Genomic DNA, 14,998 nt, shown 5'->3' with positions numbered 1-14,998 from the left:
CTTTTCCTTATATGGCCCAGTCCCACGATGTTTTGTCTTTCATCCTTAGAAATAAGGCAGCAGCAGCTTAGAGCGATAAGAAGCAGCTCTCAGATGGAACTGGTGAGCGATAGAGCTGGGACTTGAACTTGGATCTCTCTGGTGCATTCATGTACTCATATGTCCAGCAGATGAGTGCTTGAACACCTGCGAACGGCATCCCAGGGCCAGAGGGAAGAACAGTGGACCAGACAAATTCCTTGTCGTGTCCAGGGAGGAGGGAGGCAGGAAACAAGTGGGGACAGCCCAATGCAGTGATCCCAACAGGGACGGGTCCCCTCAAGGGACAGAAAAGTAGACAAGGGGCTGAGGGTGGGAGGTGCGTGGGGCCCTCCCTGTGCAAGGGCTGTTAACCAGAGGCACAGAGTCAGGGTAGAGAGGGGAATGGCCCAGGTAGGGAGGGCAGAGGAGCTGCAGCTGGGGAAGGCGGGGGACAGCCAGGCCCTCCGGGATGGCATGTGGAGGAAGCACCAGCTAATGTGGTAGCCTGGGGTCCATGGGCAGGACTTTGGGGTGTTATTCTAAATATCTCTGGGAAGCCTTCGGAAAGGTGTTTAAGAGCAAACTGTCCTCCTCTGACTACTAAACGGCAGCACTTTGTGAGACAGGCGACTGGGGTCTGTTTGGGTTTCTGCAGGGCTTGCTGGAGGGTTGAGACACACAAGGTGGCTTCGTACGCGCTCACCATGGGAGCCTCAGAACCTCTCCTCACCCCTATTCACAGACGGGGAAACCGAGGCGCACAGGCAGATGGCATGTGCACAGTCACACCGCTCCCCAATAACTCAGCCTCCGAACTTGGCCTGAGGACAAATCAAGGAACTCGCCTCCTGGCCTGCGGCTGGCTTGGGGGTTGCAGTCCGGCCAGGCGTGGGCCTCACGCCAAGATGTTCTCTGTGTCCATCCTTCTGCCATCACCTCTGCCCGGGCAGCCCTGCAGCCCCGCCGTGCCTGGCTCTGAGCTGGCCCCTGGGTAGCCTGGTCTTCCGCAGCCCCGACCCAGCCCGCCTCCCGCCCGTGAGCTCCCGCCCTGCTGTCCACCTGTTTGCTCCCTCCAGCAAAGCCCTGTGGACCTTGCACGTTGCTCACTGTTTCGCTAGGCCTGAGGGCTCTGAAGATTGGCTGCCCCCCACCCTGTTGTGCACGGGATGGGGGGACCTCTAGGGGAGCCCCACCCTATGTGGCACCTTCCCTGCAGCCAGATCGCTCTCTGCTTTGTTCTTTAAACCAAATGTGCTTGCTTAGGTCTGTCCTCCGTTTCCGCCCATCTCTGCCCAGCGGCGTCGGCTCCTGCCTCTCCTGGCTCAGGCCTGTTGTTCTGAGCGGCCATCCCCTCCCGGTCCTCCTGCTGGGCTCGCAGGCCGCTGGTCAGTGTCACGCCCTGACGTGGCCCTCAGGTTCACCAGTGCTTCTGTACCGTCTCCCTCACCGAGTTGTCACCCCTTCAACGCAGCCGTCCTGTCCTCTGGTGCTGCTTCTCAGCGTCCGGAGAGAGGTGGCCACACGCGGGGCCTTGCAGTAGCGTCTAATCGGGACGCACTTAAGTGTTGGGCAGACTTGGGGGTGGAGGGGCCAAGCAGGATTACTAATAAGTAAATGAGGTGATGTAAGAGCATGTCTGTCACCAGTGGCCGCTGTGTGTGTGTGTGCGCGCATATGCGTGTGTGCGTGTGTAAGGAAATTCAGGGCCTTTTCCGATCCTGTGGATATTGGTGATGCTTGGTCGCTGTATCCATCTTGAAGATTGCTCTATTTTTGCTAGAAAGAAGATGTAAGGAACCTTGTGCCCTCTCCTCCACTTATATTTGTTTTTCTGATATTAAACAAGTGCCGTTGGGTTTGAAGGTTTTTTTTTTTTTCCCTTGCCACTTCTCACTAGTCCAGATGGCCATGCAATTCACAAATTCAAATGCGTCCAGATCATGAAAATCCAAAGGCCTAGTGTTTGGGTAGCGCCCATATGTTTGGGCATTACTGCTGCTTGTGTGGGTCCACAGCGCTTGTCGAAAAAGCTAACAGTGGAACTTGCATTCCCTGCTGAGTCCAACTTAGGGGGTGCCTGTCCCCCTCCTTGGCGAGCAGGTGCTGAGGTGGGAGGGGGCCGATGAGGACCCCCAAGTGACTGTGATCACCTGTGAGCGCGGAAGGCGAAAAGAGAGTGTAAGTCACTGACCTAAGACTGTCGCTCTAAACAGGAACGTGCCCGTAAGACCTGCCTCAGGTCTGCACAAGGTTTATTTTACAGACGTAATGGCCACCACGTTAGTCTAAGGTGCGCTTGACTAAGTTGTTCGAGAGTGTTCGTGTGTTTTAGCGTCCTGAGAACCAGGTGAGAATTACAGATTTGGGGGTCCTGCCACGTGGTGATTCTGACACCATGGAGCCAAGGTGGGGTCCAGGAACTGGTGATTCTATAAGAAACTCTGACCTTGGCCCCAAAGCAGGAAGTTTTAGATTAGAATATATTTGACATCAGGGAAAAAAACAGCTGTCAAATTGAGTGCTCAAAGCCTTGCCCGTTGATGTTGCGCCTCTGCCCACCTCTCCTGGGGCTTCGTGCCTGCAGGCCAGAATCTGTGTTCCTGCAGCCTGTCCCCCGGCAGCTGAGACACCACCCCTGACACCCCAACCCGCCCTCCCTGCCCAGGGCGCTCTCTTTTCTACAAAAGGTTTGGTGCATCTTCTCGAGCAAAGCATTGTTCTCAAGCTCCTTGTCTGCAGCATCTGAAATATTAACGTGTGAGCATGTGCTGCTCCCGGTACCGCCTCTGGGGGAAGCTGTGTGCAGGGAACACTGGCAGTGGTGCTCGGTTCCCCCCTGAATTTCAGGGGCTCCCGCTGGACCTCCTGGGCCGGGAGGGCAGTTCTGGACACCATCACTTCACATCTGGAAATAAACCCATTTGTTCTTTCATGCAGCAGAGATTTATCGAGCACCTACTATGTACCAGGCAGTCCTCTTGGCTCTGGGAGCAACAGATGGCGCGTGCTCATCCTCATTAAAGTTGCCAGCTAGCGCGGGAGGAAGACAATAGCTGTGTCGTGTCATGTTGGGAAGCCTTATGGAAGAGTGAAGAAAGAGAGAACTGGGGAAGGAGCGAGGTCACAGAGCAAATGGCCAGGCTCGTCAGGGCCGACATCTGCGGAAAGGCTGCAGGGGACGGGAGTCGGGAGCCTGGGGCCCGTGGAGGGAGGGCAGCTGGCAGAGGACGCAGCCAGTGCAGGGACACTGACAAGGCAAGGCCTGGGGTCTGGGTGGACCAGTGAGGAGGCCAGCAGATTGTGGCAGCAGGAGCAAGGGGGGGGGAGCTTTGGCCAGGGGTCAGCGAGGAGAGGGAAGGACCTGGGCTTCTTCCTGAGCGAGAGGACGCGCTGGAAAGCTCTGAGTGCAGGTGCCGTGCTCTCCACTGAGGTTCTCAACGCCTCTCTCTGGCCCTGAGCTGAGAATAGACTGGACACGAGCCTGTGGGGCAGGTGGGACCTGGAAGGGACCGACAGTGACCCCACAGGGTATGGGGGGGCTTCGCAGATCCAGGGGGAGCCCAGTGCTGCTGCTGACAGGCCATCAGCGAGGGGTGCAGTTGGAGAGACTCAGCGCTTTGAGGGGTGAAGAGAGAGAAGGTGAATTCAGGGACGGCTTTGGTCTGAGTCACGGGAGTGAGTCATCGCCCCTTCGATTTAACGGGAAAGGCTGTGGGTGGAGCAGCTTCAGGGCCAGCGCGAGAGTTTGCTTTTGCTCTGAACGTGGAAGAGAAGTCTCTGGAAATGCTGTGGGCTGCTGGGTGCATGGTGTGGTGCTTGCAAGGAATTGTCTAGGAGTTCTATCACGTGAAAGGCACATGTTTGTTAAAGTTTATCTTAAAAAAATCCCTGCTTTGTGTATGAACCGGTCAGTGTACATGTGTGTATGTGTGTCACTGTACATGTATGCGTGGTTGATTCTGCGTCATCGTGTGTAAATAATCAGCACAGCCGTGTCTCTCTATGTTCGTGTGTTTGTGAGCATATTTGTATATAGTGGAGGGTGTATGTGTGCTCTGTGTGTGTCTGGGTGTGTATATATTACATGCATAGAAACATATTTTCTCCTGCTCTATACGCAGTACTTTGCAGATTTTGCTTCAGGGCTGCTGTCGAACCCCTAACCTCTGGCATAGCTGTCTTCATTCACCCAGTCTGTGTGTCCTGGCTGCCGCCCCACACCCACCCTGTCATTTGTCCTGTTTGGGGAGATATATCAGAACGGGCTATCACGGCTGCAAGTGGTTTAAACTTGACTATCTCTGCTAAGTTCTCTTCCACCAGGTCATTGCCAGAACCTTCCAGAGCCTTCTCCACCAACGAGCCGTGCTTGGCACACTTGACCCACGATGGCACAGTTCATTCGTCTGAGCCACTAGACAGATGTCCTTACTGAGGCATCAAATTGGATGGTGTCTGCTAACACATCTAATGGGGAAAAAGAAAAGAGAATTCAAAGGATTATCTTTTTTTTTTAAGGATTAAACTTGTGCCATTTAGCTGTTTGATACCCTGTAGTTAACGCTGCTTTATGAGAAGCCTATACAATTCTTCACAGGGGTGTCAAAATAATTTCAGTGAAAATAATGTTGTAGGGACTCATCAAGGCCAAGTGCTTGTTTTGTGATTACAGATGGATTTTTTTGCTCTAGTTTCTTGCAAGCCTTTTGCTGGACAAGCTAGACTTACCCAGCTCCCTTCATGTCCTCTGGCGCTCCCGTGGTTAGACAGGCCTCGAACACCATGGCCTTCAATAATTCTTTTAATCTGGCGGTGCTGCTTTTGCACTGCTGGCCTTCATGAGTTATATTTGCCCGAACTGTAATGGCTTGTTGAACAGCCAAAGCAAACCGACCTGCCGTACGATCAAGACGTTCTTCTGTACAATGATTAAGTTACAGAAGTTCCCCGTGCACAGTAATTTAGTTCTGCTGTATAATGATATCTTTGGGGAGTCTCTCTTTGGGGAGCCCCTCTGGTCGAGCCTGTCACAGTGGAAAGGATCCATCACCCCCACCGCGTCTCAGCAACGCCTCTGCCTTACTTGGCTCCTTCCCCAGATACATTCGCTCGTTAAAACAGGTGGCATCGGCCCGTTTCCTCCATGATGTTTTTACGTGCTCTTCAGATCGCTTACCTGTAGCTCACCTGACGTGCGTTGAGTGCTCTTGAAATAGTGTTTTGTTTTGCTCTTGAAATAGCAGAGAACGTTCTTTGGTTGAGTGGGAGATCTTTGAAGGAATATCCATGAAGAGCTTTGGTCTAGAAAGTCTGGAAGGAGCCCCAAGCAAGGCAGCCTGAATGGATCCTTCAGAAATTCATAGTTAGCAGCTTTCGGGAATGCATGGATGTGAAATGCATGTTAGCTGTTATATAAGATTTCAGGGGAAACAGAAGCATATTGTCAAGGAAGGGCTTGCCGCAGGCTCCCCAAAGTGTGTTTCCATTGGATATTGGATGGGGGGCGGCTTCTGTTTCCCACTTAAAGAAAATTGCAAGCTCCACCCAGATGGGAAACTGGTCGTCTTTTTGTTGACCATTTTGTCTGCGGTGCCTTGCACATAGTAGGCACTTAAATTTAAGCCGAGTGAGCAGACCGCTGGGCTCCTCGAAGCCTTTAACTTTCGAGAAGATGTCTGACTCACAAGGAGAGGCAGCGGCTGGAGGCTTTCCCTGGGCTGTGGCTCCAGATCCCTTCTCTCCAGGAACATTTTACTCAACTTGGACACCTTGATATACCTCCTGGGAAATCCTGGCTTGGAGTAAGATCCGTGAAAGTAAAGTCTTCAAATTGAATATTCAAATAATTGCAGTGTCCGTGAGACAGAATGTGAGGCAGTGGGGGTGCCCGACACCCATGTGATTTGGGGCAAGTTTCTTGACCACCCCCCCAGAAGCCTCCATCTCTTGATTGATAAAACACCAAAAATAATTTATTGAACTGGTTGTTGGGAAAATAAGTTTAGTGCCCCTTTGGAAAGTGCAATGCAATAGTGCATAGAGGGTGTCATTAGATAAAGACGTCATCATTGTCCTCGCTGTCACTGTCACCATCAGGAACGAAGCGATGACATCACTCCTGGTAGGATGTGTCATTACGAGATCCCGAGGCTGGATGTGGTCCGTCTTTCACCCTCTCTCCTCCTCTAGAACAAACACTGGCGTGCTTCCGATAGGCCAGGCATTGTAGCTCTGGGGAGACAGTCGTGAACGTAGGCAAGGCGACCTCCCTGTGGGCCCAGGGCTTTTATGCCCTTTGATGTGTTCGCTGATGTCACCTGCCCTTAGAATATCAAGTAAATTTAATTGCACACAATTCAGTTAAAGTTAATTGTTCTGAGGTCGTTATATGAGAGATGAGCCCCAAAGGATCACATTTTTTCCTCTCAGAATCAGATCTGTTCCTACACAAACAAGTACAGCCGGAGTCACAGGTCAAGGATTAAAATTTTAAAAAATTACATTAGTGTTACTAGAAAAGGTAAAACAGATACCACCTTTCATCCGGACCAGGTCAACCACCAAGCCTGGGTGGCCAGTTGAGCGAGTGAAAATACCACGCAACGCCCAGTCAATCTGCATCTCAGGTACACGGAGATTCCTTTTTCAGTATAAGTATATCCCAAATACCGCATGGGGTATACCTTTACTTAAGGGAGAAAAAAAAACAGCATTTATTTGAAAGTCAGTTGAACTAAAATACAAGAGAGAGTGTCCCCTGTTTTATGACCAGCCAACAACACTGAGCCAGAGGGCCGGCCACCTGCACAGGAACACGACAATTGTGGGAACAAGTTCACGTGTGAAGCTGTCTTTGTCGAGGGGATCTTCCGCCTCAAACAGAATAGAAACCTTTGCTTCTATTTGAAATGATTTATAACGGTTCCCGCCTGATCGCCAAGTGTTTCCAAATTAAAAGCCATTAATTAAGGCCTTCTATAGATACAAAAGATATGCAAGGAGTGCTTTGTAATTCCAGCTCAGTACTTCAGGTGAGAGCTTTTCAAATTACGTGGACCACTGAAGCCACCTGCTTGGCGGAACGCAGCCCCGGCGTGGCTCAGCACACCACGCTGCCAGCCTTGTTACTGATTTTTCTCATTTCTCCAGGGCAAATACTAATTAATGGATACAATTCACAGCTGATTAGCTGTAGTTTCTTCAGTAATTACATTCGCATACTAACTGTTCAGAAGAGGATTTCTAACCCAGTTCTTATTTCACTCTAAGCTTAATTTGTTTTTTGAATTGTTTAGGCCCTTAGTTTAATAGCCATTTTATTTTTCTTTGTTGTTTTAGGTGCTATTAGATAATAAGTGAGTTTAATCTTAAAAAAATACTCTCTGATAATGAGCTGTTTGCCTTAAATGGATTTCTAATTCCCCAACAAAAGCTACATTTAAATAACATTGAAATCGTGATCCCAACTGCCAGGCGTTTTGGGGGGCCAGGATTGGTGGGTGAGAGGCCACTGGGAGCCCGGGTTCTCGTAAATACCCAAAAGAACATTCAGAGTCGAGGCCTGAGATGTCTCTTCTAGGGTCATTAACTGGTTGAAAAATTTCAGAATGGAAACCTTCAGTTTTTTGGTGCGTATGTTTAACGTTATAGAAAAATGGGGGATATGTGTGTGTGTGTGTGTGTGTGTGTGCCCACACGTGTGCACACACGTTTTAAATGATTCCAAGTAAGTAAGGTTCTTCTCAGACCACTTTATAGAGGCGTGATGGACTTCCCAGAAGCTGTGTGTATTCAGTGTGTACTGAATGAGCTGGAGATAAGTGCATTGATGTACCCATTGCCACATGTTTTTGATGCCATGGGGGCCTGTTGAAAGCCAGGGAGAGGGCTTAAGTGCTGGCAAATACATCTTTCAGGAATCTTTAGATATGTATCCAAATGAATCTGAGTGCCCAGTGGAACCTTTCTGAGGACTCGTTGTGCTACTGCATATCTAGATGTCACTCAAAGGGTGGGACTTTGCTTCTGAAGACCAGAACAGCTCTCTGGAACCATCAGGATCTTGTGTATAAATCCTGCTTAGTTCTTGGATCCCTGACAAGATAAAGGGTCGTGTGTCAATCCGTTTCCAGGCATGGATGTTATAGGTTCAGAGTCGGGGGCTGAAAGCCCCCCAGAAATAAGTGTTTGTGTGCTTATTGAAAGGAGGATTATGTGGCTCTTCTGTGTCTATCTCTATATATTCTGCTTATTTTCTATGATCATCTGAGACTCTGTATCTATTATCTACCTACCTACCTACTTGTCTATCATCTGTCTCACTTTATCTCTCAGTGGGAAAATTGTACCTTTTACTTTAAATAATTACTGGCTCTATTTATATTAGAGAATAGGTATATACATTTCACCCTGTGGAGACCAAACCTGTGTGTTATTTGATGCATTAAAGGAAGGACATAATACACTTCATAAACAGACAGCCACTCTTTTACCATTTAAAAGCCATGAAAATAATATAGCTCCAGATAATTATGCCCACAGAGCCTTTCCACATCACCAGACTGATAACAGAATGTTTAAAGCAACAGAACGTACCTACTTATACCATCTGAACCTGAAAATACATTCTGCCAAAATCCAAGTTTTACATTTTGATAACGGGTCTCTAGAAGTAAAGAGCTTATGTCTGAAATGCTGATACAGTCTTATTTGTGATGGAATGAATGGGCCATTGTGTTAGGGAATTAACTAAAAATTGCTGTGTTCATAGGATCCTGCTTATTTTTTAAACCTCTTTGCACTTAATGTTACATTGAGAGATTAAATATCACTGTTTTCAACAGCTCTGATGGACATCGATAGAGTTTTAAGCTCTGTTTGGAGATTTTAAAATGTTCTTTAGTCTTCCTATTTATTTATATTCATGCCCCACCCCATTCACTAGTAGATAGAATTTGAGTCCTGGGAATTGAATTCTATTCCCTTTAATTCACATTTTAACCTCCCCACACTTGTGACATCTGTTCTTGGAAAGTAAGCTGTGAAATCCCAACATGCTTTAAAAACATGTCAAGGTGATTTTCTTGGAAACTCTTTTCCTTCTAACTTCTGACAAATGCCAGTTCAATAAACAACACTCACCAGTGACCAGTTGGCCAAGTGTTTGTAATCGTCTGCCTTCACTATTAGTCTTGATGAAAAACAACACTATTTTCTAGAATGATCGAGTTAGCTTAACTCTGTGCTCTATTTTCTGAGGGACCGGCCGCCGTGGGGAGCAGAGTGCTCTCGACTGTCATAGTTCACATTCGGTCTGAGTAGAGCCACCCTTTTATCTCCCAACACCAGCATCCCTTCCAAATCCCATCTGAGTATTCAGTCACCCACCACAATTCTTTGTGTTGCTGCCTATTAATACAAAACATTCTGTTTTCTTTCAGTTTGGAAATAACAATAACTACATGAATATGGCCGAGGCAAACAACGCTTTCTTTGCAGCCAGTGAGGTGGGTGTCTGTCTTCATGTGTCTGTTCATGTTTGGTGTGTTATTTAGATCATTTAAAAGGCTTGAAGGGAAAAGCAAAGTATTGAATTTCTCTCTCTTCAGTGGCATGAGGTAACGACATTGGAGAAGTAAGAAAAGCCTGTTAGAAAAGAAAACCTGGGCCTCCCCGGTGGCACAGCGGGTTGAGCACAGCGCTGTGAAGCTGTCCACAGCCTCTGTGGAGGGGGTTCAATCCCGGCCAACTGGGGAGATACCCACATGGTGCAGCAGACCTCTCCTGCCTCGCCCGCTGCTCCCTTCAGCAGTGTCTTAGGTCCGTCTGCCTGTTCTGCTCCCTGCTCTGTCTCTGGTGAATTCTCTCACCCTCATGCCTCTGGCCTGTACCCCAGTTCTTGTATAAATAAAAATAAATCTTAAAAAAAAAAAAAAGAAAAGAAAACCTGACAAATCTCTATCACTTGTCCATAGGCAGTTACTTATGTTAATCTTTCACTCAGCCCTCTTGCTGAAAACGTCATCTATGCAAACAAAGAAACATAAGAACTTAAAATCTACCCGGGTAGCCCTCTGTAGATACAGCTCTGTATCTATCCAGGCTGTATTGATATCTAAGTAGATACGTGATTATTTTGGAAACTAGGCTGCAAGTGACTTTTAGTAGAAAATATTTTGATTTCACACGTCTCTGGGCATAGATAATTTTCTTGAGTTGCCATGGTGTGGGAATTGGCACGGCAGGACAGCATTAGGGTTTTTTGGCCTTTGGTGGGTGTGATGGGAAACGAGTGTTTTGGTTTTTGTCAGTTTACCCACAGCCTAGAACACAGCTTGGCACATGATGGGTGCTCACTGCATATTTATGGAGCGGGGGCATAGGTGTGCTCCCAGACGTGGTCACAGTGGGGAAACTGAGGGGTAGAATCTGAAAGGCGAGTCCTCTGAGTGGACTCTGGCTTGAATGCAGTTTCCAGGCGCAAATGGAACAAAGGTCTTGTTACTGTTTTCGTTGTTACTAACTTAGGACTCCTGTCTGGCCTCCCTGGCCTGCCCTCCAGAAAAAACTTGATCTTGATTAGATCAAGAAAATGGTTTCCTAAAAGTGGTAAATTGGGTTAGATCTAAGATTTTCAAACAAGAACACACAGCAGTGAAACTGGTCCAAATGGAACATTTCCTCTTGTGGTTCCTGTAATAAAAAGTCTTCATTTTCCAAATACATTCAAATGTGGGAAACCGAACTAGTTTGACCCCAGAGAATGAAAATCATAATGGCTTCGTAAATGATCTTGGTACAGGGAAGCAAGTGGTATGAAAGAAATTAACTCTGAGAAATTATCAAAAAAAAAAAATGAGGAATCGCGAATTAAGGGTCTTCGTGGATTAATCATTTTTGCAATGACCATCATCTCACGAAGCAAGAAGACAGTGGAGATAAGGGAATATTGTTTGGCATGGGCTGCTGTGTTGTTTGTGATAATGAACACAAACCCCATCTGTAAGGACAACACGATGTTTCATTCTGTAGGATTTTTTCCCCTACATTTGAATCAAACATTGATGAAAGCTCTACTGCCAGCAGCTGTTCAGAGACAATTTAATTCCAGCTGTGATAATTCACCGTGTCAGACATTGGCTGTTATATGTTGATACAACAGTTCTCCAGATTTGCATTTTTATCAAAAGGAACAAATGTTTTGAACATTTCAGTACAGATGGTATTTAACCATGTGCATACTACTTTAACATGTTCAAGGTAAACACTGAAAAGTCAATCCCTGTAAAAACGTAATCATAGAAACTGTAAATGATAAATCTGATATTGGTCATCCAGCAGTCGCCAGCGTCAGTGTTATTTTTGTTAGTTATTGATGCCAGACGTGGTTATTTTTATCGTCTCAGCCAGCCAGTGATTTGGGTTATTCTTTCCTCTAAGGAATACTTAACTTACATTTAACATGTTACCTCTCTTAAAAAGTGGTTTACGATGTTAGCATTTTCTTGGTTATATATTAGAATATAATTTTATTTTATTGTTTTATTAGGTGGTAATATAGTCACGGACTAAATTTGAACTTAAAAGTCTGTCTTTTGTAAAAGTATACTGTGGGGATATTTTAGATATGACAGCGCTAGTTCTTAACAAAATTAAAAGTGAAAACTCCCTTAGTTTTGACTGCCTATGCTTTATGTGGAAGAGGTGGTTTTGTGCAGGGAATTTACAGCTTTCCTTGTACCAAAAAATAAAGCCCGAGTAAACGTGAATGCGCGGTATTATAGCATGTGCCTATTTTCCCAGTCACTGCATTAAAAGTAAATTTATTTGTGTGTTTTTTAAAACATTTTAATGAGTGCAAACTAATTCAGAGAGACTTGGTTTGAATGCTGTAAAGTCGAAATTGTGCCTGAAACCAATTCCCTTCCCATAGATATGGTCCCGTGGATAACACTACAGGGACCAGGATACTTGAGTTTGAAATTCACACATTTGCTTTATGTTTTCTGTCTGTGTCATGATTACCCTGACCATTTTTAAAGTACTTTAAATATTTATTGAAATAATATTTCAAGTGTTAATTACAGTGGTAATGAAAACAGCCAAATGCCACATATCAAGAATGAGTGTTTATCCGTATTGTTAATGTGATATGTTAGATTTCATTAAGCAGTAATGGGGTAGCAAATGAGTCACAAATTACAGTTGCATCTGTTACTAGACCACATTAGTGCCAAAATAACAGCAAATGCAGCCATAGGGTTACGTTCATTAGCCAACCACGTTTGTGGCCAATTCATCCCTTTGTGTTTGAGAACTCGGGGTGCTGCAGGAAGAAGTTGACATATTCGGGGTCCTTATTAGAATAAATGTCCAAGAATCCCGTATTTCCTTCTAGCCTTCAAACGGGTTATTGTGCTATAAGGTTTTACATATCCTGAATGCAATTAGCTGTGAGACCTGCAGGTGTTCAGATGTCTCGCCATGGTTTCCACTACCTCGTGTCCTCTTTACTTACTGGCAAGCTACAAATAATAGTTGACAGGTTCTGTATGCAAGGAAGGGTTTGTTTTGTTTTGTTCTTTTTTTTTTTTTTTTTGAGTTTGTTTCTGGTTTTAATTTTTTTTTTAAAGATTTATTTATTTATTTGTTTGTTTGTTTATACAAGCACTGGGTACAGTCAGAAGCAAGGGAGGGTGAGAGAATTCACCAAAGCCGAAGTGGGGAACAGAACAGGCAGACTGACGAAATACACTGCTGAGGGGAGCAGCGGGCACAGCAGTAGAAGTCTGTCGCGCCATGTGGGACCCTCGCCGGTGGCTGGGGATCGAACTGGTGCTGCAGAGGCTGCGAGCAACTTTGCAGCCCGGCGCTCAACCGCTGCGCCACCAGGAGAGGCCCTCTGGTTTTAATTTTTTAAAAGATTTATTTGTGCGTACGAGAGCTGGGGTGCAGGCCAGAGGGACAGAGGGTGAGAGGATTCACCAGAGACAAAGTGGGGAACAGAACAGGAGGATCTACTGAAATCCACTGCTGAGGGAGCAGTGGGGAGACAGGAGAGGTCTGTTGTGCCATGTGGGTCAGCTCCCTGGCCGGGGATTGAACTCATACTGCACTGGTTGCAAATTTCTTCATAGAGCTGAGACTTAACCCCTTGGGCCACCAGGGAGACCCTGTTTCTATTTTTTAAAGTGGTTATTAAGTGATATCATCATTGATAATTTGAAGAATGATGATTTTCAGCTCTTAATTATTTCTCTTCACCAATGATAGCTGATTCAAATTATGTTACCCCAATGCAGTCTTTAAAAAATAGTATGATGAACTACAATGTTGACCCTCTGAGCTAGGGAAGAAAATACTGGACTGACTCCCTAACCGAAAAATAAATCCTTGACATAACTCTCTCCCCCCACCTGACCTCACCCCTAGTCCAAGTTCAGTTATAAGAAAGATGGCAGGCCTGATTTACATTAAAGACTCTATTATAAAACACCATTTTTAGAGCCTGAGTAACAGTGAAGAAAAACTGCGCATTATTTACTTAGGTCTTGAGAAAATACATTTGTGTAAGTAAGAGAGCAACATAAGATGTTATTTTATCTCTGCCCATGTCTCTCTCTGATCTTCTATTGACTATCTTTAAAAGTTGAAGACATGTAAAGACACATCAAAACCTTCTTATGAAAGAAAAAAACTCAGAGTTCAAATAAAACCACTGGGGCCTTTTAACATATACCCTGATAACCCTTACCTAAAACATTGTATGACAAAAATAGCAATTTTTGTAGACATATTCATTGTACTTGCGAAAATACCAATAAGGAAAATTAAAAAGCAAACCACAGATTTCATATGACTTGTTTAATCTGTTGTGGCAGAAAGTAAATATGTGCAATGTTCACGTCTGTGCTAATGTGTGTGTATGTGCATCACAGAATCGTCAGCATTTTATGAAGCATGTGGATAATGTAAGCGGTTTGAGCTGTTTCACTAACATATCAATAAAGTGGCAATTTGTTATATAGCCAAATCTAATGTCGTTGATGCTCCAACTAACAACAAAGACAGATGTTGCTAATTAAGTACGCATTAAAAAACTGTTAATACTGATACTCCATTAAAACCATATGATAATGAGACTTAAATCTTTAATCAGAATGATCAGCAAAACTTTATATATGGAAATCTGTGTTTAAGATGTTTTCATTTGAGAAATAAATATTTGCCCTAGCTATATCATGTTTTCATGCAAAATCTTTGTTTTTTCCCTCCAACGAGAAATCAGATGGAGGGCTGGAATAAGGAGATGTCTGTGTTTGTGTTTCCTTTTAGCAGACATTCCATACGCCAAGCCTGGGGGATGAGGAGTTTGAGATCCCCCCCATTACGCCTCCTCCGGAGTCAGACCCCGCCCTGGGCATGCCCGATGTCCTCCTGCCCTTCCAAGGCCTCAGCGACCCGTTGCCTTCCCAGGGAAGTGAATTCACGCCTCAGTTTCCCCCTCAAAGCCTGGATCTTCCTTCCATTACAATCTCAAGAAACCTCGTGGAACAAGATGGCGTGCTTCATAGCAGTGGGCTGCATATGGTAGGCGACACATTATTGCTTCCAAGTATTCTGTTGTTTCTCTGCCCTTCTGGTGCAGACCTGAGAACGCATGTCTGAGCATGTTCTCGGCCTCCACACACGGATGTGCGGCGTGTTCTTCCGAGTGTCCCTTAGGAGCAGGTGTTACTTCTCTGTCTTCCACGCCAAACCACTAACAGACTCTAAAAATCTGACTGTGGGATTAAAGCTGCCAGAGCGGGGAGGGGACCGGGGTGAGCAGAGTGGGGAGTGGGCACAGTGGACCGGGGTGGAGGACAGTAGGTGTCTTGGTGGTGGGCGTGGTGTGGGGACAGCACCTGGATCACGTGATATACAGTGTGGTCAACCACGTGACTTAAATAAGCAAACAAACAAGTTGAGGTGTTAG

At 45.9% G+C, this 14,998-nt stretch overlaps 1 protein-coding gene across 1 annotated transcript in view; it reads left to right on the top strand.

Moving 5' to 3' along the window:
* TOX3 (TOX high mobility group box family member 3) overlaps positions 1-14,998 on the top strand; it is a 98,952-nt gene that overhangs the window by 58,318 nt on the left and 25,636 nt on the right. Inside the window, exons 2-3 of the mRNA XM_037515783.1 lie at positions 9,462-9,527; positions 14,356-14,610. Coding sequence (XP_037371680.1) covers positions 9,462-9,527; positions 14,356-14,610 — 321 coding nt within the window. The remainder of the gene's footprint in view (positions 1-9,461; positions 9,528-14,355; positions 14,611-14,998) is intronic.

Source organism: Talpa occidentalis, unplaced genomic scaffold, assembly GCF_014898055.3.
Source record: "Talpa occidentalis isolate TD23 unplaced genomic scaffold, MPIMG_talOcc4v2.1 talOcc4.17, whole genome shotgun sequence".
NCBI lineage: Eukaryota > Metazoa > Chordata > Mammalia > Eulipotyphla > Talpidae > Talpa > Talpa occidentalis.
This window is presented reverse-complemented; position numbering and strand designations above follow the sequence as displayed.